Source organism: Rhinoraja longicauda, chromosome 39 (assembly GCF_053455715.1).
Source record: "Rhinoraja longicauda isolate Sanriku21f chromosome 39, sRhiLon1.1, whole genome shotgun sequence".
NCBI classification, from domain to species: domain Eukaryota; kingdom Metazoa; phylum Chordata; class Chondrichthyes; order Rajiformes; family Arhynchobatidae; genus Rhinoraja; species Rhinoraja longicauda.
The window spans coordinates 2383939-2398938 of record NC_135991.1 but is presented as its reverse complement, the minus strand read 5'-3'; the positions used below and the strand labels follow the sequence as shown (position 1 = coordinate 2398938).

At 48.4% G+C, this 15000-nt stretch overlaps 1 protein-coding gene across 1 annotated transcript in view; it reads right to left on the bottom strand.

The window, feature by feature from the left end:
* LOC144611094 (sialic acid-binding Ig-like lectin 13) overlaps positions 1-15000 on the bottom strand; it is a 25852-nt gene that overhangs the window by 4882 nt on the left and 5970 nt on the right. The window contains exons 2-4 of the mRNA XM_078430169.1: positions 13216-13578; positions 10333-10626; positions 4844-5125 (exon numbers count right to left, since the gene is read on the bottom strand). Coding sequence (XP_078286295.1) covers positions 4844-5125; positions 10333-10626; positions 13216-13578 — 939 coding nt within the window. The remainder of the gene's footprint in view (positions 1-4843; positions 5126-10332; positions 10627-13215; positions 13579-15000) is intronic.

The following is a 15000-nucleotide window of genomic DNA, read 5'->3' as shown; positions in this document are numbered from 1 at the left end:
GCTGTCTGTACGGAGTTTGTGTATTCCCTCTCTCCCCCAATCTGCGTGGGTTGTCTCCGAGATCTTCGGTTTCCTCCCACACTCCAAAGACGTACAGGTTTGCAGGTTAATTGGCTCGGTGAATGTAAACATTGTCCCTAGTGTGTGGAGGATGTTAGTGTGCAGAGATTACTGGTCGGCGCGGACCCAGTGGGCCAAAGGGCCTGTTTCTGTGCTGTATCTCTAAACTACGAATGTGTGTGTGTGAGTGAGAGAGAGTGTGTGTGTGAGTGGATGTGTGCGAGTGAGTGTGTGTGAGAGAGTGTGTGTGATTGAGCGAGTGTATGTGTGAGAGAGTATGTGTGTGTGTGTGTGTGAGTGTGTGTGTGTGTGAGAGAGAGTGTATGTGTGTGTGTATGTGTGTGTGTGTGTGTCAGTGAGTGTATGAGAGGGTATGTATGAGAGAGCGAGTGAGAGTGTGTGGTGTGTTTGAGTGAGTGTGTGTGGCAGATGTTCGTGTGTGAGACAGAGAATGTATGTGTGTTTGAGTGAGTGTGAGAGGGTGAGTGTGTGCGCGAAAGAGTGTGTGTGTGTTTGAATGAGTGTGTGTGAGATGGTGTTCGTCTGTCAGACAGAGAGAATGTGTGTGTGAGAGAGAGGGTGAGTGAATGTGTGAGAGAGAGAGTGAGTGAGTGTTGGAGAGAGGGTGAGTGAGTGTGTGTGTGTGAGGGAGAGTGAGTGTGTGTGAGTGTGTGTGAGTGTGAGAGTGTGTGTGAGAGAGAGGGAGAGTGAGTGTGTGAGAGAGAGGGTGAGTGAGTGTTGGAGAGAGGGTGAGTGAATGTGTGTGTGAGAGAGAGGGAGAGTGAGTGAGTGTGTGTGAGTGTGTGTGTGAGAGTGTGTGTGTGAGAGAGGGAGAGTGAGTGTGTGTGTGAGGGAGAGTGAGTGTGCGTGTGTGTGAGTGAGAGAGAGGGAGTGAGTGAGTGTGTGTGTGAGAGAGAGGGAGAGTGAATGTGAATGAGTGAGTGTGTGTGAGTGTGTGTGAGAGTGATTTAGTGTGAGAGAGAGGGAGAGTGAGTGAGTGTGTGTGAGTGTGTGTGTGAGAGTGAGTGTGTGAGAGAGGGAGGGAGAGTGAGTGTGTGTGTGTGAGTGTGTGTGTGAGAGTGAGTGTGTAATAGAGGGGGAGAGTGAGAGAATGTGTGTGTGAGTGTGTGAGAGAGAGAGGGAGAGTGAGTGAGTGTGTGTGTGAGAGTGAGTGTGTGAGAGAGGGAGGGAGAGTGAGTGTGTGTGTGTGAGAGTGAGTTAGTGTGTGAGAGAGAGAGAGTGGGTGAGTGAGAGAGAGGAAGAGTGAGTCTATGTGTGTGTTAGTGTGAGAGTGAGTGAGTGAGTGTGTGTGTGTGTGAGAGAGGGAGAGTGAGTATGTGTGCGTGTGTGTGTGCGTGTGTGTGTGAGTGTGTGTGTGAGACAGAGGAAGAGTGAGTGAGTGTGTGTGTGAGTGTGTGTGATTGAGTGAGTGAGTGTGTGAGAGTGAGTGTGTGTGAGAGAGGGTGTGTGTGTGTGTGTGTGTGTGTGTGTGTGAGAGAGGGTGTGTGTGTGTGTGTGTGTGTGTGTGTGTGTGTGTGTGTGTGTGTGTGTGTGTGTGTGTGTGTGCATGTGTGTGCGTGCGCGGTCATGGCCCAATAATCTATCTGCCTTTATAGAGATGTGTTAGTGTGTGTGTACTCACATTCTACAGTGAGGGTCACATCCCTCTCTGCTGTCCCGTGTTCATTCTGCGCCACACACTGATAGACCCCAGCGTCCCTCGGCATCAGCTGAGGGAACTTCATCCACAGCTCGTTGCTGGAAGGTGCTGTGTTCAGCGTGACACCGAGATGTCCCCACGTCAGGTTGGACGCTGGGAAACTGTGGACGGAGCAGAGGATCGCTGCAGAGTTTCCTTCTTTTACACTGACCCAGGAACTGTTCACATTGTGGGGGGAAGTGATCGAGAGATTCTGGGGGGCATCTGCAAACAGATAAAATTTAGCAACCAGTTTCACGGCACTTTCAATGATCCTTGGATTATAAAAGACTTTAGTCTTTAGACTTTAGAGATATAGCGCGGAAACGGGCCCTTCGGCCCACCAAGACCGCGCCGACCAGAGATCACCTGTTCACACACTAGTTCTATCTTTAATGTACTATCTGTACTAGTTCTATCTGTAATGCTACGGTGGTTATGGGAGATTTCAACATGCAGGTAGACTGGGAAAATTAGGTTGGTACTGGACCCCAGGAAAGGGAGTTTGTGGCGTGCCTGCGAGATGGATTCTTAGAACAGCTTGTATTGGAGCCGACCAGGGAGAAGGCAATTCTGGATTTAGTTTTGTGTAATGAACCTGATTTGATAAGGAAACTCAAGGTAAACAAGCCATTAGGAGGCAGTGATCATAATATGATAAGTTTCAATCTACAAATTGAGAGGGAGAAGGGAAAATCGGAAGTGTCAATATTGCAGTATAGCAAAGGGAATTACAGAGGCATGAGGCAGGAGCTGGCCAGATTTGACTGGAAGGGGACCCTAGCAGGGAAGGTGGGGGACACAAGACTGTAGATGTGGGTGGCACAGTGGCGCAGCGGATAGGATTGATGCCTCACAGCGCCGGAGACCCGGGTTCCATCCTCACCACCGGTGCCTGTCTGTACGGAGTTTGCAAGTTCTCCCCGTGACCTGCATGGGTTTTCTCCGAGATCTTGAGGATGTGTGTGTGCGTGTGTGAGTGAGAGCGTGTTTGTGAGAGAATGTGTGTGTGTTTGAGTGAGTGTGAGTGTGTGTGTTTCGGTGAGTGTGCGTTTGTGATGAGTGTGAGTGTGTGTGTGTATGTGTTTGAGTGAGTGTGAGTGTGTGTGATTTGGTGAGTGTGTGTGTGAGTGTGTGAGAGAGGGTGAGAGTGTGTGTGTGTGTGTATCGGTGAGTGTGTGTGTGAGAGATGGTGAGAGTGTGTGTGTGTTTCGGTGAGTGTGTGTGTGAGAGATGGTGAGAGTGTGTGGGACAGAGGGACAAGGGCAGTCACGATGGCGCAGCGGTAGAGTTACTGCCTTACAGCAAAAGCCATGCCGGAGACGCGGGTTCAATCCCGACTACGGGTGCTGTCTGTACGGAGTTTGTGTATTCCCTCTCTCCCCCAATCTGCGTGGGTTGTCTCCGAGATCTTCGGTTTCCTCCCACACTCCAAAGACGTACAGGTTTGCAGGTTAATTGGCTCGGTGAATGTAAACATTGTCCCTAGTGTGTGGAGGATGTTAGTGTGCAGAGATTACTGGTCGGCGCGGACCCAGTGGGCCAAAGGGCCTGTTTCTGTGCTGTATCTCTAAACTACGAATGTGTGTGTGTGAGTGAGAGAGAGTGTGTGTGTGAGTGGATGTGTGCGAGTGAGTGTGTGTGAGAGAGTGTGTGTGATTGAGCGAGTGTATGTGTGAGAGAGTATGTGTGTGTGTGTGTGTGAGTGTGTGTGTGTGTGAGAGAGAGTGTATGTGTGTGTGTATGTGTGTGTGTGTGTGTGTCAGTGAGTGTATGAGAGGGTATGTATGAGAGAGCGAGTGAGAGTGTGTGGTGTGTTTGAGTGAGTGTGTGTGGCAGATGTTCGTGTGTGAGACAGAGAATGTATGTGTGTTTGAGTGAGTGTGAGAGGGTGAGTGTGTGCGCGAAAGAGTGTGTGTGTGTTTGAATGAGTGTGTGTGAGATGGTGTTCGTCTGTCAGACAGAGAGAATGTGTGTGTGAGAGAGAGGGTGAGTGAATGTGTGAGAGAGAGAGTGAGTGAGTGTTGGAGAGGGTGAGTGAGTGTGTGTGTGTGTGAGGGAGAGTGAGTGTGTGTGAGTGTGTGTGAGTGTGAGAGTGTGTGTGAGAGAGAGGGTGAGTGAGTGTGTGAGAGAGAGGGTGAGTGAGTGTTGGAGAGAGGGTGAGTGAATGTGTGTGTGAGAGAGAGGGAGAGTGAGTGAGTGTGTGTGAGTGTGTGTGTGAGAGTGTGTGTGTGAGAGAGGGAGAGTGAGTGTGTGTGTGAGGGAGAGTGAGTGTGCGTGTGTGTGAGTGAGAGAGAGGGAGTGAGTGAGTGTGTGTGTGAGAGAGAGGGAGAGTGAATGTGAATGAGTGAGTGTGTGTGAGTGTGTGTGAGAGTGATTTAGTGTGAGAGAGAGGGAGAGTGAGTGAGTGTGTGTGAGTGTGTGTGTGAGAGTGAGTGTGTGAGAGAGGGAGGGAGAGTGAGTGTGTGTGTGTGAGTGTGTGTGTGAGAGTGAGTGTGTAATAGAGGGGGAGAGTGAGAGAATGTGTGTGTGAGTGTGTGAGAGAGAGAGGGAGAGTGAGTGAGTGTGTGTGTGAGAGTGAGTGTGTGAGAGAGGGAGGGAGAGTGAGTGTGTGTGTGTGAGAGTGAGTTAGTGTGTGAGAGAGAGAGAGTGGGTGAGTGAGAGAGAGGAAGAGTGAGTCTATGTGTGTGTTAGTGTGAGAGTGAGTGAGTGAGTGTGTGTGTGTGTGAGAGAGGGAGAGTGAGTATGTGTGTGCGTGTGTGTGTGCGTGTGTGTGTGAGTGTGTGTGTGAGACAGAGGAAGAGTGAGTGAGTGTGTGTGTGAGTGTGTGTGATTGAGTGAGTGAGTGTGTGAGAGTGAGTGTGTGTGAGAGAGGGTGTGTGTGTGTGTGTGTGTGTGTGTGTGTGTGTGTGTGTGTGAGAGAGGGTGTGTGTGTGTGTGTGTGTGTGTGTGTGTGTGTGTGTGTGTGTGTGTGTGTGTGTGTGTGTGTGTGTGTGTGTGTGTGTGTGCATGTGTGTGCGTGCGCGGTCATGGCCCAATAATCTATCTGCCTTTATAGAGATGTGTTAGTGTGTGTGTACTCACATTCTACAGTGAGGGTCACATCCCTCTCTGCTGTCCCGTGTTCATTCTGCGCCACACACTGATAGACCCCAGCGTCCCTCGGCATCAGCTGAGGGAACTTCATCCACAGCTCGTTGCTGGAAGGTGCTGTGTTCAGCGTGACACCGAGATGTCCCCACGTCAGGTTGGACGCTGGGAAACTGTGGACGGAGCAGAGGATCGCTGCAGAGTTTCCTTCTTTTACACTGACCCAGGAACTGTTCACATTGTGGGGGGAAGTGATGGAGAGATTCTGGGGGGCATCTGCAAACAGATAAAATTTAGCAACCAGTTTCACGGCACTTTCAATGATCCTTGGATTATAAAAGACTTTAGTCTTTAGACTTTAGAGATATAGCATGCTCACAATGATGCTCTCAGGAGATTGTCCAGTGGAACTTAAAGAAAAAGTCCATTTTAAATGGACCAAAAAAGGGTTTAGATACCTTGGTATAATTATCACTTCGAATACAGCACAGCTATTTGAAGCTAATTATGGGAAACTGATATCTGAGATAAAGGATGATTTGGCTGGATGGGAGATTTTACCGTTGACTCTGGTGGGAAGAGTAGAAACAGTCAGAATGAATATATTGCCAAGACTGTTGTTTTTGTTCCAATCGTTGCCTATTATGATCTCGGGAGCTTTTCTAAAAAAACTGGATAAAATTATATCGAAATTCTTATGGCAAAGTAAAAAAGCAAGAATTAAATACAAGACGCTTCTTAGCAAAAAAGAAAAGGGAGGGTTGAACTTGCCTAATTTAAGAAATTATTATTGGGCAACGCAACTCAGAGCCTTAATCATGTGGACCACTAAAGAGAAAGATTCAATGTGGGTGGAGATGGAGCAAAACGCTTGTAAAAATTTGCCTTTAGAATCACTCCCATTTTTAAACGAGAAGGCCCTGAAGAGGCTCAGGATGGGCAACGAGTGGATTAGGGTAACAATGAAAATCTGGTCAGCAGTAAGAAAGAAGCTGAAGCTGTCAAATTCGGTAAGCAGGGCTACTAGAATAGCAAAAAACCCAGACTTTGTACCATCTACCATGGACTCAGGATTTGACAGATGGGCTGACAAAGGGCTAATATACATAGATCAAATGTTTCAGGGACAAACAATGAAAATATTCACACAACTTCAAAAAGAATTCAATTTACCTGCTCATGACTTTTACAAATTCTTACAGCTAAGAGATTACCTACAGAAACATCAGGAGTGGGAGAACATCTGCAAGACTCCATCTAAATTAGAGGAAGTGTTGTGGGGGTTCTCGGAAGACAAGTCAAAAAAAGGGATTATATCAAAAATTTATGAAGCACTACAACATGAATCCAAAGAGAACAACTTACATATCAAAGAAAAATGGGAACTGGAAGCGAATATCATAATATCAGAAGAAGGGTGGGAGGAATCATTTAAAGAGGGACATAAACTAACTAAGAGCCCAACATGGAGGGAATTTGACTGGAAAGTTAAAATGCGTTACTTTTATACTCCATTCATTACATCGAAATATAGTAATACAACTGATTTATGTTGGAGGGAGTGTGGAGAAGTTGGGGACTCCACTCATATATTCTGGGATTGCCCAAAAATACAGGATTTCTGGAAGAATATTCAAAAGGAAATTAAACAGATTATGGGCATTAACTTCCCTCTGGAACCAGCACTTTACATTTTGGGTATAATTCCTGACAGTATGACAGATAAGAGTTCGAAACATTTACTGACAATCTTGCTGCTGATAGCAAAGAAGACGATAACAACTTCGTGGTTGAAACCACAGCCTCCAAGCATAATGCAATGGAGAGATAGGGTAAAAAATGTGTATATAATGGAAAAAATCACAGCAAGGTTACAGTTGACAACAGACATGTTTGATAAAAGATGGTCATTATTAATACAGGCAATGCCGGGACTCGAGTCTCTTCCGTTTTTGGGAACTTAAAGTAAGGGTATTTACATTCAATATGCATCTCCTATGTTTGTTTAGTTTGTGTTTGTATGTATGTAAAAAAAAAAAATAATAAAAATAAAGTAAAAAAAAATAAAATAAAAGACTTTAGTCTTTAGACTTTAGAGATATAGCGCGGAAACGGGCCCTTCGGCCCACCAAGACCGTGCCGACCAGCGATCACCTGTTCACACACTAGTTCTATCTTTAATGTACTATCTGTACTAGTTCTATCTGTAATGCTACGGTGGTTATGGGAGATTTCAACGTGCAGGTAGACTGGGAAAATTAGGTTGGTACTGGACCCCAGGAAAGGGAGTTTGTGGCGTGCCTGCGAGATGGATTTTTAGAACAGCTTGTATTGGAGCCGACCAGGGAGAAGGCAATTCTGGATTTAGTTTTGTGTAATGAACCTGATTTGATAAGGAAACTCAAGGTAAACAAGCCATTAGGAGGCAGTGATCATAATATGATAAGTTTCAATCTACAAATTGAGAGGGAGAAGGGAAAATCGGAAGTGTCAATATTGCAGTATAGCAAAGGGAATTACAGAGGCATGAGGCAGGAGCTGGCCAGATTTGACTGGAAGGGGACCCTAGCAGGGAAGGTGGGGGACACAAGACTGTAGATGTGGGTGGCACAGTGCGCAGCGGATAGGATTGATGCCTCACAGCGCCGGAGACCCGGGTTCCATCCTCACCACCGGTGCCTGTCTGTACGGAGTTTGCAAGTTCTCCCCGTGACCTGCATGGGTTTTCTCCGAGATCTTGAGGATGTGTGTGTGCGTGTGTGAGTGAGAGCGTGTTTGTGAGAGAATGTGTGTGTGTTTGAGTGAGTGTGAGTGTGTGTGTTTCGGTGAGTGTGCGTTTGTGATGAGTGTGAGTGTGTGTGTGTATGTGTTTGAGTGAGTGTGAGTGTGTGTGATTTGGTGAGTGTGTGTGTGAGTGTGTGAGAGAGGGTGAGAGTGTGTGTGTGTGTATCGGTGAGTGTGTGTGTGAGAGATGGTGAGAGTGTGTGTGTGTTTCGGTGAGTGTGTGTGTGAGAGATGGTGAGAGTGTGTGGGACAGAGGGACAAGGGCAGTCACGATGGCGCAGCGGTAGAGTTACTGCCTTACAGCAAAAGCCATGCCGGAGACCCGGGTTCAATCCCGACTACGGGTGCTGTCTGTACGGAGTTTGTGTATTCCCTCTCTCCCCCAATCTGCGTGGGTTGTCTCCGAGATCTTCGGTTTCCTCCCACACTCCAAAGACGTACAGGTTTGCAGGTTAATTGGCTTGGTGAATGTAAACATTGTCCCTAGTGTGTGGAGGATGTTAGTGTGCAGAGATTACTGGTCGGCGCGGACCCAGTGGGCCAAAGGGCCTGTTTCTGTGCTGTATCTCTAAACTACGAATGTGTGTGTGTGAGTGAGAGAGAGTGTGTGTGTGAGTGGATGTGTGCGAGTGAGTGTGTGTGAGAGAGTGTGTGTGATTGAGCGAGTGTATGTGTGAGAGAGTATGTGTGTGTGTGTGTGTGAGTGTGTGTGTGTGTGAGAGAGAGTGTATGTGTGTGTGTATGTGTGTGTGTGTGTGTCAGTGAGTGTATGAGAGGGTATGTATGAGAGAGCGAGTGAGAGTGTGTGGTGTGTTTGAGTGAGTGTGTGTGGCAGATGTTCGTGTGTGAGACAGAGAATGTGTGTGTGTTTGAGTGAGTGTGAGAGGGTGAGTGTGTGCGCGAAAGAGTGTGTGTGTGTTTGAATGAGTGTGTGTGAGATGGTGTTCGTCTGTCAGACAGAGAGAATGTGTGTGTGAGAGAGAGGGTGAGTGAATGTGTGAGAGAGAGATGCTGCTCACAATGTGTGTTTCGATGAGTGTGTGTGAGAGAGAGTGAGTGTGTGAGTGTGAGTGTGTGTGTGTTTTGGTGATTGTGTATGTGAGAGATGGTGTTCGTGTGTGAGACAGAGAGACAAGGGCGGTCACGGTGGTGCAGTGGTAGAGTTGCTGCCTTACAGCAAATCAGTGCCGGAGACCCGGGTTCGATCCCGACTAAGGGTGCTGTCAGTATGGAGTTTGTACGTTCTCCCCGCAATCTGCGTGGGTTTTCTCCGAGATCTTCGGTTTCCGGTACAGGTTTGTAGGTTAATTGGCCCGGTGAATGTAAACATTGTCCCGAGTGTGCGGGGATGTTGTTAGTGTGCGGGGATTACTGGTCGGCGCGGACCCAGTGGGCCAAAGGGCCTGTTTTCGCGCTGTATCTCTAAACTAAGAATGTGCGTGTGTGAGAGAGGGAGAGTGAGTGTATGTGTGAGTGGATGTGTGTGAGTGGATGTGTGTGAGTGTGTGTGTGAGAGTGTGTGTGAGAGAGTATGTGTGTATGAGAGTGTGTGTGTGTGTGTGTGTCAGTGAGTGTGTGAGAGGTTGTGGTGGTGCTGGCTCAAAGGGCCGAATGGCCTACTCCTGCACCTATTGTCTATTTAAAGAAATCAGAGCTATAGATGATGATGGTGTAGAGAGTGTAGAGAGATGCAGAACAAAGAATGAAAGATATGTAAATAATTAACGATGATAAAAGAAACTGCCCATTGTTTGCTGTTTGTTGGGTGACAACGAGAGGCTGGTGCGACTTGGGTGGGGGAGGGATGGAGAGGAAGGGGAAGCAAGCGTTACTTGGAGTTAGAGAGGTCAATGTTCATACCATTGGGCTGTAAACTGCCCAATCCAAATATGAGATGCTGTTCCTCCAATTTGTATTGAGCCCCACTCTGACAATGGAGGAGACCTCGAACAGAAAGGTCAGTGCGGGAATGGGAAGGGAATTAAAGTGTTTGGCAACCGGGAGATCGGGAGATCAGGTACATCTCTCTACATCATCGTCTATATCTCTCCTTTCCCGTTCCCATGACTTTCAGTCTGAAGAAGGTTCTCAACAAAACGTCACCCATTCCTTCTCTCCAGACAGGGTGCCTGTCCTGCTGAATTACTCCTGCATTTTGTGTTAATTTGATCAGTACGGGTGTTAGAGGTTATGGGGAGAAGGCAGGAGAAAGGGATTAGGAGAGAGAGATAGTTCAGCCATGATTGAATGGCGGAGTAGACTTTAGTTTTTTAGTTTAGTTTTGAGATACAGCGCGGAAACAGGCCCTTCAGCCCATCGAGGTCGTGCCGACCAGTGATACCCGCATATTAACATCATCCTACACACACACACAGGACAATGTTTACATTTACGAAGTCAATTAACCTACAAACCTGTACGTCTTTGGAGTGTGGGAGGAAGCCGATGATCTCGGAGAAAACCCACGCCGGTCACGGGAGGAACGTACAAACTCCGGACTGACAGCACCCGTGGTCGGGATCAAACCCGGGTCTCCGACGCTGCATTCACTGTAAGGCAGCAACTCTACCGCTGCGCCACCCAGTAATGACTTGATGGGCTGAACGGCCTAATTCTGCTCCTATCACCTATGACCTTATGTACCAGCACTGCGAATAGATGATTGCTGTTCCTGCACAATAAACGATCTCCATACTTACATTGCACAGTCAGTGTGAGTTTTTGCTCGGATGAGACAGTTGGGTATCTGACTCTACAGGTGAGGTTTTGCCCGTGATGTTTGGGCGCTGGGGTCAGGGACAGAACAGAAGTATATATCAGCGTGTCACCCCGCTCAGTTACGCTGTGTGAGGCTGACGGTGGTTGATCAGTGGGGGAGTCCCAGGTTAAGGTGGGTGCTGTTCCATTACACGTGGTGTTGAAGGAGCAGGTCACATTCACAGGCTGACCTGCCACCATTTCAGCAGGGAATATCGTGGGTTTATCTGTGAAATCTAACACACAGAGAAACAGATACTTTTAGTTAAATCATCATAATCATAATCATACTTTATTAGCCAAGTATGTTTTACAACATACGAGGAATATCACTTGTCATACAGTCACACCAATAAAAAGCAACAGACAAACAAATACATTTTAACATGAACATCCACCACAGTGAATCCTCCACATTCCTCACTGTGATGGAAAGAGAAAAAAAGTTCAATCTCTTCCCTTCTTTGTCCTCCAGCAGTCGGGGGCCTCAAACCCTCCGTTGACGGGACGATCTTGGCTCCCGTAGCCGGCGGTGAGCCTTCCTCGTTGGGGCGATCAACCTCCTGCATCGGGGTGGAATCTCAGCCCCCCCCACGCCGGGCGACCTACACCGGATCAGGGCTTGTCGAACCTCGTGCAGCTTGGAGCTTCCCGACATCAGTCTCAACCCGAGACTGCGAGCTCCCTAATGTTAAAGTCCGCAGGCCACAGTTGGAGCACCGATCCGGGGCAAGGGATCACACACTCCGATGGTAAGTCCACGACCCCGCGGTGGGGCTCAAAGTGAGTCCCAGGCAAGGCCGCCAGCTCCACGATGTTAGGCCGCAGAGTGACCGGAGATACGATCCGGAAAGCATTCGCATCTCCGGCAAGGTAAGGGATGGAAAAAAAAGATTCCCCCGACCCCCTCCCCCACCCCCATATAAAATAAACCAGAGAACATTAACACATACTCTTTAAACACACCAAAAATAACAACAAAAAGATGAAAAAGACAGACAGACTGTAGGCGAGGCTGCCATCGCAGCACCACCCAGTGGTTAAAATTTCACTGGATGCATCTGTTCACATCAAAATCCCAGTCCCACACGAGTAAGGTTATTTTTGCAAGGAATAGAAGTGTGAAAACGCACACCTCGAGATTATCAAGGATGAGTCTCACCCCTCTTCTCCCCTCGCCCATCGGGAAAAAGGTGCAGAAGTGTGAAAACGCACACCTCCAGATTCAGGGACAGTTTCTTCCCAGCTGTTATCAGGCAATTGAACCATCCTACCACAACCAGAGAGCAGTCTTGAACTACTATCTACCTCATTGGTGACCCTCTGACTATCCTTGATTGGGCTTTGCTGGCTAAACCTTGCACTGAACGTTATTCCCTTATCATGCAGGTGCACTGTAAATGGCTCGATTGTAACCATGTATTGTCTTTCCGCTGACTGGCTGGCACACAACAAAAGCTTTTCTCTGTACCTCGGTACACATGCCAATAAACTAACTAAACCAACTAAGGATGATCCCTGAACAAGGACGTACAATGGTCAGGGGTGGTTGAAAAGGTCGGGGATCACTGACCTTTGATCAGGTAGACGGGGACACAGTTCTCAATTAAGGGCAGTAAGGATAAGGCAGTCATTGTTTACTTTAGTTCAGGCTGCGTGAAGTGTAGATGGAGTCGATGTTAGGTGCATATAGGGGCAATGCAAACCTGATAATAACAGTGCAAAAACTGGAGGTGTCACAATGATCCAGATATGAACCAGGAGGATTCTGGTGCTGTGGTGTGTGTGTGAACAGGGAATGTTTACAATCCATGTTTCTCCCCACTCACTGCTGAACATCTGTTGTTTCAGTTGAGTTCATTGTCACATGTACCGAGGTACAGTGAAAGGCTTTTGTTCCATGCTATGTACTAGGGCTCCTCTATTGTCAGAGTGTGGCTAAACGCAAATTGGAGGAACAGCATCTCATATTTGGTTTGGGCAGCTCACAGCCCAGTGGTATGAACATTGATTTCTCTCACTTCAGGTAGCCCCGGCATTCCCTCTCTCTCCATCCCTCCCCCACCCAAGTCGCAACAGCTTCTTGTTTTCACCCAACAAACAACTAACAATGGCCTGTTTCCTTTATCATTGTTACTTTTTTAAATATCTTTCATTCATTGTTCTTTATCTCCCCACATATTCGTCTATATATCTCGTTTCCCTTATCTTTAACCAGTCTGAAGAATGGTCTCAACCTGACATGGCACCCATTCCTTCTCTCCAGAAAAGCTGCCTGTCCCGCTGAGTTACTCCAGCTTTTTGTGTCTATCAGTGGAAAGACCATACATGATTACAATCGAGCCATTTGCAGTGGAAAGATACGTAACAAGGGAATAACGTTTAGTGCAAGTTAAAGCCAGCAAAGATACGATACGATAGAACTTTATTTATCCCCGAGGGAAATGGGTCTGTCACCAGTCAAAAGACACAATGACAAGGCATTGAAAGTGTTATGTGCAATATAAAAATAATGAAATTAAAGTGACCAGTTATTGCACAGCCCACATGTAATATTGCACAAACATGAAATTAAAATGTCGAGTGGAAATGAGTAAAATGTAAAAGTCCAGGATACGGGATGTGCTAAGATTGGAGGGGGAGTCAGTCTACCCCACGACAGAAAGGGCAGGAGCTTTACAGTCCGATCAAGGCTCGTCCGAGGGTCACTAGTGAGGATGACGGTAGTTCAGCACTGATCTCTGGTTGTGGTGGGATGGTTCAGTTGCCGGTAACAGCTGGGAAGGAACTGTTGAGTGAATGAGTGAATAATACGGAGCACTTACCAATAACATGGAGCTGTGTTGCAGGGTAGGTGTACTTTTCTCCCCCTTCGAATTCAACTCTGAAACGATAAGGACCGGCATCTAGCAGCGTGACGTTGTCTATAACCAGGGAACAGTTGTCGTCACTCAGGACTCCTGACAGCCGGGTCCGATGCTGAAACTTTGTTGATACTTGACTGGGATCCGCGGAGTGGAAGGCTACAGACTGATTGTTCATATAATCACTGTTAAACCAGATTTCAGTCCGTAGTTTATCCTTCTGATCCACCGGGTACCTGTAGCGACACGGAATCCGTGCACACAAACCATTCTGCGCTGTCACTGCTGGTGGAATGTCCGCACCCCACTGTCCCGACACCACGGCTGGTGGAGAGAAGGAACAATCTTTAGCAGTCAACACCTTGTGAGATCACTGGACTCACTTTAGTTGGGTTCAGAGATACAGCGTGGAAACAGGCCATTCGGCCCATCGGGTCCGCGCCGACCAGCGATCCCCGCACACTAATACTATCCTATTGGATATATATAATCTAATCTTACTAAAACTCTGACTTGTATGTATATTTGTAACAGTGATTTCTGCAAAACGGTGAGGCGTAGCGCCACAATTTTTGCACCGCATTAATCACACCGCTGGACGCTTGCCGAAAATGATATTTGTATTTAATTCGGCCGTATAGTTTTTAAGTTACAGAGGTTTAAAAGTCACAAAAAAAACCTCTCATTTTTTCGGCTGATTTCCGGCAAAAACGGTGAACCGTAGCGGCACGATTTTTGAACCGCCTTAATCACGACGCTGAACGCTGGTGGAAAATGATGTTTTTATTTGATTCGGTCGTATATCTTTAAAGTTACCGAGGTTTTAGTTTTTTTTTAAAATCCAGCCGTTTTTTCCATGGCCTTCAGCGTGTGACGTCAAAATGCCCACGTGACAAGAAGGCTTTCAGCGTGGGGCTGCTGTGCGTCTGTGCTTATGGGCTCCCCGCTCCCCGCTCCTCTCTCCCACACCCGGGACACCCGGGACATCCTCTCCCCGCTATCCCCCCCCCGGACCTTTCACTGATGCGCTCCCCACCCCCCCCCCCCCCCCGGACCTTTCACTGATGCGCTCCCCACCCCCCCCCCCCCCCGGACCTTTCACTGATGCGCTCCCCACCCCCCCCCCTTACCTTTCACTGATGCGCTCCCCACCCCCCCCCCCCCCCCCCGGACCTTTCACTGATGCGCTCCCACCCCCCCCCCCCCCCCCCGGACCTTTCACTGATGCGCTCCCCCCCCCCCCCCCCCCCGGACCTTTCACTGATGCGCTCCCCCCCCCCCCCCCCCCCGGACCTTTCACTGATGCGCTCCCCACCCCCCCCCCCCCCCCCCGGACCTGTTGGTGCTGGGGGCAAGAGAGAGTTGCGGAAAGGGGTGTGCTGGGGAAAGGGGGGAGAGTAAGAGTGTGTCTGGGGGAGAGAGAATGGTGGCGGGGTCTGAGAATGGGGACTGGGGAGGGGGACAACAGGGGTCGTCCGGAGGGGGCTTGGTGGTGGGGGAGATAGGGGTACTGGGAAAAGGGGAGGTCGTGGGGAAAGGGTGGGTGTGGGGAGAGTAAGATTGGGGTTGGGGGAGGAGAGAATGGGGGGAGGAGAAAATGGGGGGTGTGGGGACGGGCCCAACGGGCCCTCTTTGCTAGTATATATATATTTGTGTAAGAAACAGAATGATTCAACCACCAGAGACAGGATGATTAATACCTAAAGGAATGTAGAAGGGGGGGGGGGGGGAACTGAGGGTTTGTGA